Source organism: Myotis nattereri (genome assembly GCF_964212035.1).
Source record: "Myotis nattereri genome assembly, chromosome: 10".
NCBI lineage: Eukaryota > Metazoa > Chordata > Mammalia > Chiroptera > Vespertilionidae > Myotis > Myotis nattereri.
Genome location: NC_138085.1, coordinates 30191256 through 30204345, shown reverse-complemented (window position 1 = coordinate 30204345; position 13090 = coordinate 30191256). Strand labels below are relative to the sequence as shown.

The following is a 13090-nucleotide window of genomic DNA, read 5'->3' as shown; positions in this document are numbered from 1 at the left end:
AATACTTAGCTACTATTTTCATCATGGTACATAAAATCTCTTTCCCCAAGGAGCCAGTCACGTTAAACCTAACTTTCCCCTTTATTGTAGGACCTTTTCACATTGCTTTTAACCCCCTCCTGGCCTTTAAACCTTAGACGGATAAATCTCATCCTTGCTTTACTTTCTTGGCTCCTTCCTCTAAGATACCATCTCTGAATTTAAAGGAGCTATAGACAAGGAAGAAAAATGTAAATGTCTGTAAACGTTTTTTTCAAATCTCCACTGCATAGGTAATGGTCCTGTGCCTGGCTGCTCCCACGTCTGTATTCAATATCTGGCCCCCTTCAGAACTCTGAGTGGATATGCTCAGAATTTGGTTCAGGAGGATTAGAATTCGAAGAATCTGTGTTTGAAGGATTCAACTCTCCAAGTGGCTCAAAGGGTCGCAAGTTTGCATAAGTCACCTCTTGGGCCAGTTGCTCCAGGGAAGGGCGACCTAATGCCAGATTTCGAAGTGAGATACAAGTCATCAGGAAGCTGAAAAAGAGGAAAAAGGCCACCCAGTCCAAACTCCTGTTTCAACATAGGAATTCCTACCAAAGCCCTTATGGGACACCTGGCCCTACCTTCTCTCACACAGGCACAAATGAGAATTGCCTTGCAGGGGCCCCCATATCCCAGCTGGAGGCACCCCACTCTTTATACAGTCTGGTAGAATTCTAGGGTGGGGCAGGAATAACCCATGGGGAGGCTGGAGGTAAACTGAGGCAGAGCAAGACAGTAAGCTGTCAGACACACATTTACTCTTCCATTAAATCAGGGAGATGAGAAGGGAGGTAAAAAGCTATTTAGCCCTAGATGTCCTTTCTCTCATCAGAGAAGTTACCCAACTTGCAAATATCTGATGGCAACGACAAGTATTGTGGGTAAAACTTACCTGCGGCGAAAAACATAGAGCTTTCGCAGCAAGAAGCGGAAGAATCGTTCATGGAAAGGGGAGTTTCGCCGGCGTTCAATCTCCTGGAGCCTTTGCTGGCGTTTAAGAAAGGTCTGAACCAGAGGTGTTGGCTCAGGACCTCCTTTTACTTCCCCTTCTAGCAGAGGTTGCAGCTCGGGGGGTAGAGGCCCTGTTTCTGCTCAAAGTCAGCAAAAAGAGGAATCACTGAGAGAGCATTCTCTCTCTCCTACAACTTCCCTTTCACCAGCTAGAGGCTTCAAGTTCAATTTTTAATGGCTAGATCCTCATTCACAACCCTAACTTCTTGTACTCGGGGGTTACCTCAGCCCAAATCTTTATTTACTCACCACTTCCATTCTCCACCTTCTCTTTCAATTCTTGCAGATATGCCAGGTCTTGCTCCAGTGCAACTTCCGTAGTGTTGACATAGATGTACATGTAGCAGGAAGGACTGGGTGACACTGTGTACACCTTATGGTACTCGCCAGCAGGCAACTGAGCAGGGGATAGAAATGAATATATTTCACTCTTTGAACTTTCCCTAGTCAGCCTACAGGCTCCTAACACCACCTGCTCCCCACCCAACGGGCATCTTTCTTCTTACTGTGTTTTGGAGTCCAAAGGAACTGACCTCTAGAACCTGGATGAGGCTATTCACAGCCCCAGGAATCTGTACTTTTTGAGCCCCCACAACACTATTGTTTTGGTAAAACATTTTGAGTCTATAATGAATTAACTCCATCTATCTAAACTTTTCTGCTATTGTTAATTCCAGCAAGATACCTGCATTTTTTCTCCCTCCTGAAGAGTCTGGTTCTTCTGTTCTGCCACCAGCTCCACAATCACTTCCCCCTGCAGCAGCTGGATGCTAGTGTTGCCCAGGTCTTCATTCACAAAATTCTCTAGGTGCAGCCCTGACAGGGACAACCAAGTTCTCCAATGCCCACCATGAGTGAACTCACTTCCAGCAAGAACAGACACCACACTTCACCACTACCATCCCTCAGATTTCAAAAACATTCCTCCCACTAGGAGTACCCCTCCCCTCTCCACCACATGCAAGGTCCCTGACCAAAGAAGCAAGGAGGAAAGACAGCAGAGCCTCTCCTAGCTTTCCTCCATACCAGGGAAATCTGCAATGAAGACCACCATCGTGTAGTTGTCCAAGCTGCTCTTGATTTCCTGTAGCTTGGCCCTCCAGGGAGACAGGTCCATCAACAGTGGCTGCAGCCAAGGTGTCGGCTGGAAGGGGGACCAGGCAGCCTGCACGATGTCCACATGAGGGTCAAAAAGCCTTAGGAAAGAAAACCATGTTTTAAGAAGGCCACAGCCGCCTACCCATCAGAATTTCCAGCTCTGTTCCTCTCATCACCATTCCCAGAGAGAGGGAACAGGGTTTCCAGATAGAAAACCGCCTATGTCAGCATGTCATGACCGGTCTGAGGCAGAGAGAGAGGGGAAAGAGATTCTGGAGCACTGGGAAGAATGATTGTTAGTGGCCATCTGAGAATGGTGTTAACGTTCTAGCAGGACAAGTCACATTACCTCTTCTTCTGGGTGATGGGGCCCCCTGCTGGAAGCAATCAGCTATGCCCACAACCAGGTCTACAGGGACATGCACCAGAGGACAGACAGCCTTTCAAGCAAGACAACACGGGAGCATGGGCTATTCATTTTGGCCACAGGAGCTGGACTTCCTTTTTCCCCCTTCCCTGCTCCCCTTGCCCACCTCTGCTGGAAGCGGTCATTGATGGACACCCAAATATCAAAGTAGATCTGGGGCTCAGTAACATTGTACTTGGGAAGCAGGCGGCTCAGGCAAGTGGCATATTGCTTCAGCATGTCTGCATGATCCTTCCATCGCCGGCTCTGTGTGAATACCTGTCCCAAACCCCCATATTAGTCCCACCTCATCGTACTACCTCCTGGATGAGTCATGCACTGCCAACGGGACAAAGAGATCTGGTTGTTTTGACCAGGAAAAAAAACCTGACCTTGTTTTTGGGGAAAAGTTTTTCATTGCTGAGCTAGTGGTTTTACTTACCTTTCTTACATCTAACCTCAGTGTAAGGAGGTGAATGACACTGCCCTATTTCAACCCACATAAAAGAAGGTTGAACCTGGCTCCTGAGAAAGGGGAGTGACCCAAATTTGTTTTATTTCACAATTGTGTTTAGGACCAAACCAGACCCCAAAGCCCAAGGACGCTCTGAAGAACAGTACATTGCCAGCATCAGAAATCTCACCCCAGGGTTAAGGTAGCCCAGCTCGCCAGTGCGGCCATCACGGTAGGTGATCTTCACGTGCTGGTGGGAGCGGGAGTGCACCATCATGTCCCAGGAATAGCCATAGAGCCCATTTGTCCAATTGTTATAGCCCTGAGAAGGCAGGGCAGAGGCAATCAGCTTAACGGTTCTTAGGCTAATCCCATCCTCTATCAAGAAAGGGCTACACAACCAGCCCATTCTTTCCCTATGGCTGTCACTCTGCCACTTTCCACGCTAACCCCAGCCTACACATACCTGGGTGAGGAAATGGGAATAGGGCAGGAAGAGCTGCTCCAGGAGGTAGATCAGGGTGAAGGCAGCGCCTAGCTGATGGCGCAGCCCTGGCTTCTGGCTGCCTTTGGCCCGGTTCCTCTTATACATGCAGGAAGCACTGGGCTGAGGGGCAGCCTTGAGGGGTAGCAGTTCTTGCAGCCTTTTGGGGCAGTGAGATACCAGCTTCCGAGGCCACTCAGGGGAGCAGAAGAGAGGGCTGCTGGCCAGCATGACATAGGGGAACATACCTAGAAAAGCAAGGAGAAAATAAGCATTTCAGGAGTTTGGTTTGGGGAAATGTGGGTAATCCCCTTGACCCCTTTCCCTTAAGAAACCTCTCCCAAGTATCCTACCTATGATGAAAGAAGTTCTTAACTAAAGGATACGTACTTCCCAGAGATTCCTTACTATACAGCATATTAGCTGAGCCGAGAGGTCCCAATTCTCTCTTCCCAATTTATTTCCATGCCACAGTGACTGCATCAGGCTCACTGTGGCTGCTATTCCCATCATCATCTCTTAGTCCCGAACAGCACCTCTGGCAAGTCCCTCCCTGTGATTCCCGATGTCCCATCAGACGACGGGTACTAACCAATGCTGAAAAGCTGGGAATTCATGCAGTGGAAGTAGGACACAAAGAGGAGGCCCACGGATCTTGAGGCATCGAAGAAGAGCAGGAAACCAGCTGAGAGGTCAAGCAGCAGTCCGCCCCAGTGCACCACCAGAAGGCTAGTCATCTCTTCAGACAACACGAGTCTGTGGACACCAGGGACAGGGTCAGGCACCCGCCCACTGGGGAGCCTGTGCCACTGGCTGGCACAGCACACTCACAGCAAATGCACCTCTGCTACCCTGTCCTTGCCAAAGGAGCCACCCCAGCGGGTGGGTAGAACTCTGCACAAAGATATCCCAGAAGTTTTCTAACCCTTATACATTTCCACACACATTAGGTGTCCAGCTGTTTTCCACATACCCTCTGTCAGAAGCAAGGGCAAATCTGATTGAGAAGTGTGGCTCCTGGTGCAGGGAGACTCCTCATAGAGGTTACAAATTCCAAGAAATTTTAAAAGGTGAATGCTAGTCCTAGCCAGTTTTCTCAGTGGTTAGAACGTTGGCCTTCGAACTGAAAGGTCCCGGGTTCGATTCCAGTCCAGGGCACATGCCTGGGTTGTGGGCTTGATCCCCAGTGGGGGGCTTGCAGGAGGCAGCCGATCCATGATTCTCTCTCATCATGGATGTTTCTATCTCTCTCTCCCTCTTCCTTCCCCTCTGAAATCAATAAAAAAATATATATTTTTTAAAAAGGTGAATGTTTGACCTATATGAATCTGAAGTCAAACTACAGCAGTGGTTCGCAACCTTCCTAATGCCGCGACCCTTTAATACAGTTCCTCATGTTGTGGTGACCCCCAACCATAAAATTATTTTCGTTGCTACTTCATCACTGTAATTTTGCTACTGTTATGAATCGTAATGTAAATATCTGATATGCAGTATATATTTTCATTGTTACAAATTGAACATAATTAAAGCATAATGATTAATCACAAAAACAATATGTAATTATATGTTTTCCAACGGTCTTAGGCGACCCCTGTGAAAGGGTCGTTTGACCCCCGAAGGGTCGCGACCCACAGGTTGAGAACCGCTGAACTACAGGAACGGAGAAATACCAGGGAAGAGGAAAAAGGGCAAAGTAAAAAAAGAGAGAAGAACTGGGAGGGAGAGAGAAGTCAGAGAGGCGAACTTCTGCTTTGAGAAGAGCTGGTAGCACTGGTTCTGTCAGGCAGGGACACTGTCCATCTTCTCAGTACACTGGCTGAGGAGTCCTGGAGAGGCTGGGGTGGCAACCAACGCATTCACCAAGTCACCTAGTTCTAGCTCTTTCCTCTCCTTCCTTCCTTTTTTTTTTTTTTAAATGTTTGTATTTATCTCAGAAAGAGAGGAAGGGAGAGGAAGAGAGAGACAGAAACATCGATGGGATTGAATCATCAATAGGCTGCCTCCTGCACAATCCTTACTGGGGATCAAGCCTGCAACCTGGGCATGGGCTCTGACCAGGAATTGAACCAGAGATCTCTTGGTGTATAGGTTGATGCTTAACCACTGAGCCACACCGGCCAGGCTTTCCCCTTCTTTTTAAATTTATTTCCCTCCATTGCCACCCACAGTGTAAGTTTCACAGGGGGAGCCTTCTGCTGAATAGGGAGATGAGTGGACAGAGGAAAGTATGTTGCAAACTCAGGCAAAGTAGGAACAGCAGCCATGACTGCAGACAGGACAGCGGTGAGTCACCCGCTCTGTCCCTGTGCCTCAGTGAGGCCTCTGCCCCGACTGCCACTCACTTGAAGGGACTGAAGAGCCAGTGCCGGGACAGGTTCTCCATGGAATAGCCTTCCACCCAGTCTGCATCCAGCTTTTTCACACCCGCGATGAAGTACACAATGAAAATCTGCAAACACAAAATGCAAAACAAATGTTTAAAGAAAAAAAAAGAGTACTGGAGACCATTATGCTAAGTGAAATAAGCCAGTCAGAGAAAGATAAATATCACATGATCTCACTCATTTGTGGAATATAATGAACAGCATAAACTGATGAACAAAAATAGAACCAGAGACACAGAAGCATCAAATGGACTGTCCAACCTATGAGGGAAGGCGGGGGGTAAAGGGGTAAGAGATCAACCAAAGGACTTGCACGCATGCATATGAGCATAGCCAATGGACCCAGACAGTAGCGGGGTGAGGGCATGTGCTGGGGGGTGGGAGTGGCCAGGGAGAGGTCAATGGGGGAAAAAGGAGACTCATATAATACTTTAAACAACAAAGAATTTAAATTTAAAAAAAGAAAGAAAAGAGTAAGTTTTCATCTCAGTTCAGGGACCAAGGAAGATTAGTTCCATTCTTCTATTCACTCATTTCAGATATTCACTCATCCAACAAGTATCTATTGACATCCTACCAACATCAGGCACAGTATAAGGCACCAAGGAGAGTCATAAAGCATAGATATTATTCTCTCTCATGAGGATTCTGGCAGGGACAAAGCCCTATTCTTTCATGACAAGGTGAGATAGCCGGGAGATTAGGGTTTTGAAAACAGCAGAAAAGCCAGCCTAGCCTTCCAGTAAAAGGGAAGAAAGAGAAGATCTAGGGAGGCAGAGTGGAGTGCAGTCTGCCATGGGATGGCCATGCTGACAATGACTGTCAGAGAACACCTTTCCTAAGACCTTGTACCTGGCCACGCAGCACGGCATAGTTCCAAAGCGGCACGTGGGCATTCCGCTTCCGGGAACTCAGCAGGCCATCCACAGACCTACACCGGGTAAGGTAAGGATTGAGGAGAGCGTCTTAGTCCAGCCACATTTCCACCTTCCTTTTTAAATGTGATAATCTATCTCAGGACAGTTCCCATACTCTCTCTGGTCCTCTGGACTATTTGGAGGCCCTTTAGAATTACATGAGGAAACGGGAACAGTGATTATTTTAACTCATAACGGACATTTTACTAGTGAGTTATAACAATAAAAAGTTCAGTGTTTACCATTTGTTACTTAGCAAATTAGTTAGTCCTAATGGAAAAAGTCAGGAAAAAGACTACAATGCTAGAATATGACTGAATGTAGTAAAGAATGAGTTTAAGGGATTGTTTAAAAAGCTTGAGGTTTATATAAATATACATAAAAAATTTTTTTCAATATCCAAAACAAGGCCCTGGCCGGCCTGGCTCAGTGGATGGAGCGTCAGCCTGCGGACTGAAGGCTCTCAGGTTCGATTCCGGCCAAGGGCACAAGCCTGGGTTGCGGACTCAGTCCCCAGTGGGGGGTATGCAGGAGGCAGCCGATGGGTGATTCTCTCTCACCATTGATGTTTCTCTCTCTCCTCCCTTCCTCTCTGAAATCAATAAAGAAATATATTTTTAAAAAAATATCCAAAACAAACTGACGCTTGTAGACCTGGATACCAGGATCTCGTGCCAGAGAGTCCCTGCTAACAGCCTACCTTGGGAGAGCACTGATAAACGCGGGCTCTAGGACTAATGTGCGCTGGGGAGGCAGGAGCAAAGCAGATTTTCAAGAAGACAATGAACGAGCCGAGAAGCTGGGGAAGGGCAGCTGGCACCGTGGTCAAGAGCACTGGAGTCTACAGCTAAGGAGACCTCCCTTCTCACTTGTGCCTCCTGCCGCTCTGCGCCCTCAGCCAAACCCTTCCTTCCTACGCTTTCGTGTCTTCATCTGTGAAGTGGGGAAAGCACTATAGACCTCATGGGGTGACACTAAGGAAAAAGTAACGTGTTTAGCATGGTATCTGGAAATCCATCAGTAAGTAAGCAGTATGTATTTTTAAAAAAAAAAAATTTTTTTTCAGGAGTATTCTGCCAAAACTGTCTCCTAATTCTATATGATCACAGCTGGCCATTCTGAATGAATCTGATGGTTTACAAAAGGAGTATTTGTGCCGAAACCGGTTTGGCTCAGTGGATAGAGCGTCGGCCTGTGGACTGAAAGGTCCCAGGTTCGATTCTGGTCAAGGGCATGTACCTGGGTTGCGGGCACATCCCCAGTGGGGAGTGTGCAGGAGGCAGCTGATCGATGTTTCTCTCATCGATGTTTCTAACTCTCTATCTCTCTCCCTTCCTCTCTGTAAAAAATCAATAAAATATATTTTTAAAAAAAAGAGTATTTGTGTGTGTGTATTAACCAATGGAACTTAATGACTGATAAATCACTAATTCAGTGCTTGAGATTTTTTACTTATACCCATCTTACTGAGATCTCATATTTGCTTTTCACTTAATAATGGGAAAAATCCTTAAAGGTCGTCTGCCCTGCCATCTGGTTTCCAGATCCCTTCTCCACCTCCCCTGAAAGATGGTCACCTAAGCCAGAGACGGGGGAGGTTACCTCCTCCCAGGACCGCGCTGCTGAGCAGCCCTGGTGGGCCCTCTCCTTCTGACATGACTGCCTCACAGCAACTTCTACTCTGTGCTCTAACCCTGCACCTCTGGGCTCACACAGAGAAAGTCCGCTCCCTCTTCCACATGACCACCCTTGAAGTATCTGAAAACAGCTATGTCTGGCTTTAGTCTTCGCTTCTTCTCTCTAAGAAGATTACAGGAAGTGCACAGATCAAGGCACCTGGGGAGATACGGAAAGAGTGAAGGGGTGGGAATGGAGCCATTTTGCTTTTTGTCATCCCAAGTGCCACAACCTCGCTGACTCTTCCCCCTCCCAAATCCATCCCAATTAAAGTGTGACCTTTGCAAAGCATTGCTGAAATTATTCTTGCTGGGGCAAATTCTAGGACCTCAAGGGGCCCCTATCTCTGGTAAACATCCTGACCCAGTTGACCCCTCCCCTCTTTTTCCCTCGATTCATACCAGTAGCGGTTTGCATCCACGAATGTCAGCTGAAAAGCTAACAAACCATACAGATAGGAGTGGTTGTTCCATGACGTCTTGTCCAGGAGAAACACATACCAGTACGGCAGCAGGAATAACACACAGCTTATCCGGTAGCACAGGCCCAGCATCATGCCCAGTGCCCCTGGGATTTGTGGGGGAGAGAATTAAGAGGTCAAAGATCACCACAGGCCCAGCTCCCCTGGGACAGGCTGTGGGTGGGATTAAGAAAAGTCATCAGACATTTTATAATCAGGTACACCTAAATCAAAATTAAATGTTATTTTAATATTTTCAAAAAGAGCTCTGGTGTCACAGCTCAGATGACACACAGGTCAGGAAGATGAAATTATGAGTCATGACAGAAGTGAAATAAGGAACCCAAGACCTTTCTCATGCTTTGTATGTCTCTGTTTTAGATAGGCCAATCAATATTCCCAGCTTCCCTCACCCAGAAACATGACGGTATAGACAAGATACATCCAGTCAAGTGGCAGTGGCTGCAGGACATCCAGCAAGGGGAAGCGGCACACCTCCAGCCCATCCAGGTATCTTCGGTCCAGGGAGCTGAGCCCCCGCTCCTGGGGAATGTCCAGCACCATCAACAGCCCTGAGAAGGCAGTGGGAGAGGGGGCCATTAGACCTCAGCAAAGGAAGCAGCAGAATACATTTGAATACAGTTGGTTGAATCTAGCTCCAAGGTGAGAATTCTCTCCTAACCAGGCTTTACCATTCATTCATTCACCCAACAAACATTACCGAGTGCATCCTACGTGGTAGGCACTATGCCAGTTGTGTGATCAGCTACTGTACCTCACTAAGCCAATTCCCCATTTGTAAAAGGGGGCTCATAATATTTTACAGGGTTACAGAGAGGATTCAATGAGAGAAACATACAAAATGCTACAAAAAGCTGTTCAGGTGTTGATAGTTAATATTTACAAAGGTCTGTCACATTAGGCCCGTGGTCGGCAAACTGCGGCTCGCAAGCTACATGCGGCTCTTTGGCCCCTTGAGTGTGGCTCTTCCACAAAATACCACGTGTGGGCGTGCACGTACAGTGCCATTGAAGCTTCGTGGCCCATGCGCAGAAGTCGGTATTTTGTGGAAGAGCCGGTATTTTGTGGAAGAGCCACATTCAAGGGGCCAAAGAGCCGCATGTGGCTCACGAGCCACGGTTTGCCAAGGTGCAGTTTGCCAACCACTGCATTAGGCTACAGAAAGTGCTCAAGGATGGTGCTTGCCCCTCAACTTTTCCACTTCCTGGTATACCCAGAAAACAGCAGTGTTTGGCTAACACACTGGGGTAAACAGAAGGGGCTACTCAGATCAGGAAGCAGCTCCCAGGAAGGCAGTGTTTCGCAACCTCAGGACCATTGACATTTGGGGCTGGTTAATTATTTGCTGGGAGGGACTATCCTGTGCATCATAGGTCCAATTAGCAGCATCTCTGGCTCCTATGTAGATGCTAGGAGCCACCTATCCCTCCCCGCCCCCACATATGGCAAATAAAAATGTTCCCGGACATTGCCAAGTGTCCCCTCTCCCCCAACAAAAATGCCCTCAGTTGAGAACCACTGGGCTAACGGGATTAATATCTCAGCATATCATAACCCATTCCAAGCGGAAGCTCTGGATTAGGGAGTTACAGCCAACATGTCTGCTATTTCTCTAAAGCAGCAGTTCTCAACCTGTGGGTCGCGACCCCTTTGGGGGTCGAACGACCCTTTCACAGGGGTCGCCTAAGACCATCGGAAAACACATATATAATTACATATTGTTTTTGTGATTAATCATTATGCTTTAATTATGTTCAATTTGTAACAATGAAAATACATCCTGCATATCAGATATTTACATTACGATTCATAACAGTAGCAAAATTACAGTTATGAAGTAGCAACGAAAATAATTTTATGGTTGGGGTTCACCACAACATGAGGAACTGTATTAAAGGGTCGCGGCATTAGGAAGGTTGAGAACCACTGCTCTAAAGTCTAGTCCTTAGTGTAATTACTGAACAACTTCATGACATAAGGAAAATTAATCCCTGTTCCTCTGCCTCCATATTTCCTATAGCCTCAGATCAAAGCATTTCTGGCCTCTAACGCTAATCAGAGGAGACAAAGCTGGGTTTGATCCTAAACTCCACAAATAACCTCTTCCAGGACACTGATATCTTCCACTGTGAGAAAAAGGGAGGAAAGTCCACTAAGTGAGTAACCAAGAAATAGACAGGGTTGGGAGGCAGTGATACTTCCGAAGTTTATAAGCCTCTGATGCAGGCATTCAGGTATCCAGGAGGCATCTCTATGGAGCAAGAGAAAAGCAAAGGCTAATGATGGGAGCAGACTATAACCCCAGTTTCCAAGTTCCTAAAGCAGGCACTTGACGTTTTCTAGATGTCCATCTCGCATCACCTTCACATTGTCACTCTCCCGCCCCAACCACACGGGCCCCTCCCAGCAACTGGACTTACCGAAGAGAAAACGGAAGACAGCCAGGCTTGCAGGATCCATTGGCCGATTCAGCAGGGTCACCAGCCTCCCCCAGCTGGAGACATCTGCCCACTCAAAACCCAAGAGTTTCCCCATGCGGCTGGCCCGGCCGGGGCCCGTGGTCTGTGCAGCCTTGTCTTTCTGTACTTTATCTGTAACCAATAAATGGAGGAAGGAGTGTGCACGTGCGGGGTGGAGGTGCTTTAAAATCGGCTCCTTCCCAAATCACAGCCCCCACAACCCGAGGGCTTCTGCCTCCTTGGGTTCTCCCGCTGATCTCTACCTGGAACACCCTGCAGGGCAGCCCCTCCTCCAGGACGCGCCAAAGCCCCAGACCTCTCAGGCTCCAGCCCCCTAAGGGCTAATCGCATGTCACCGTTACCCCAAACTCCAGGCTGCAACCTCTCTCTATAAGCCCCTTCCCCAGGACCCACAGGGCAGTCCTCCGGTCCCCGCCACTGCGAGACCAGCGCCCCTCTCTCCCTCCGCCGCAGGGTGGGGCTCTGAGCCTACCTGCGCCGGGCGGGGCCCGCGAGGACAGGGCAGACATCGCCATAGTTCTACGGTCGGTCACGCACAGCAGCCAGCCGCGAGCGAGGGGCCGCTCCCCTAAGCCCCGCCTCCCCGACACGTCAGCAGGGAGCAGCCGGCCGTAAAGCGCCGGCACTGTCGTGAAGGGCCGTAGCGGCGGATCCTGGCTCCCTGCTTGGCGGCAGAAGGCAAAGCGAGGGACCTTTGGGGCGGAGCGAGGAGGGGCGGGCCCGAAAGGGTGTGGGCGGGCCTCGTCTCCCCTGGTGACGGAGGATGCTCCCGGACACCCCTGGGACATCCCGGGCCCTTCCGGGGCCCTTCTGTACTTGCAATCCTAGGAAGACTCCGTGTTCCCTCACCTTCCCTGGGTCCTCCCCCGCTCTCCTTGGGCCTCTCCAGGCGTCAGTGTCCCCGCAGTGCTCCCTGATGTGAACATGTCGGACTCTTCCCTAGAAAGGTTGGCTGCTGCGTTGAGGACGCACCTGGAAGGGGCTGCCCAGCCCCGAGAGAGTATGCGAGTTCCTTTATTCTACCAGAGGCTTGAATGCTGCAGGGGAAACCGGGACAACATAGCTGAACAACATAGCTGACGAGAGGATGCAGAATAGGGGTAGTGAGTAGACCGTGGTCCATCAGGGAAGTTTTTTTTTTCCTTTTTAATCCTCATCCGAGGATGTCCCCCCCCCCCCCCATTGATTTTTAGAGAGAGGGAAAGACAGAGAAATACAGATGTGAGAGACATCAATTGGCTGCCTCCTGCAAGTGCCCCGACCAGGGCTCGGGCCAGGGAGGAGTCCTTGACGGGAATCAAACCCGGAACCCTTTGGTCCGCAGGCCGGTGCTCTATGCACTGAGCCAAACCGGCGAGGGCGGCAGGGAAGGTTTTTAGAGAGACCAGTCAACACTGTAGTGTCTTAACTCTCTGCCCTGGGCTTGGGCAGCAGTTCTCACATTTTTTGGTCTCAGGACCCACCCCTTTGCACTGCTACCTATCATGAGAATCTTAAAGAACTGTTATTTTTAAAAAATATATTTTATTGATTTTTTACAGAGAGGAAGGGAGAGGGATAGAGAGTTAGAAACATCGACCAGCTGCCTCCTGCACACCCCCTACTGGGGATGTGCCCACAACCAAGGTACATGCCCCTGACCGAATCGAACCTGGGACCCTTCAGTCC

The 13090-nt window shown here is 48.8% G+C and overlaps 1 protein-coding gene across 2 annotated transcripts; it reads right to left on the bottom strand.

Annotated features, from left to right (window-relative positions):
• Positions 1-239: 239 nt before the first annotated feature.
• On the bottom strand, positions 240-12004 carry GGCX (gamma-glutamyl carboxylase). Of its 2 annotated transcripts, XM_081100898.1 has the most exons (15): positions 11895-12004; positions 11363-11533; positions 9335-9493; positions 8863-9028; positions 6720-6798; positions 5826-5932; positions 4073-4236; positions 3463-3728; positions 3187-3318; positions 2670-2821; positions 2065-2234; positions 1724-1854; positions 1288-1435; positions 920-1115; positions 240-519 (listed from the first exon to the last, which is right to left on the bottom strand). In XM_081100898.1, the coding sequence occupies exons 1-15, from the start codon at positions 11935-11937 to the stop codon at positions 327-329; spliced, it is 2277 nt and encodes a 758-aa protein (XP_080957024.1). In that variant the 5' UTR covers positions 11938-12004; the 3' UTR covers positions 240-326. The 2 variants fall into 2 exon arrangements, with proteins under 2 accessions (XP_080957024.1, XP_080957025.1); XM_081100899.1 differs by lacking the exon at positions 920-1115.
• Positions 12005-13090: the final 1086 nt, after the last annotated feature.

Coding starts and splice junctions, on each gene's coding strand:
- GGCX (XM_081100898.1), bottom strand. CDS start 11,937: ATGGCGATGTCTGCCCTGTCCTCGCGGGCCCCGCCCGGCGCAG. Junction 9,029..9,334: donor CTATACCGTCATGTTTCTGG/GTGAGGGAAGCT, acceptor CACAAATCCCAG/GGGCACTGGGCATGATGCTG. Junction 3,319..3,462: donor ATTCCCATTTCCTCACCCAG/GTATGTGTAGGC, acceptor CTGCCTTCTCAG/GGCTATAACAATTGGACAAA.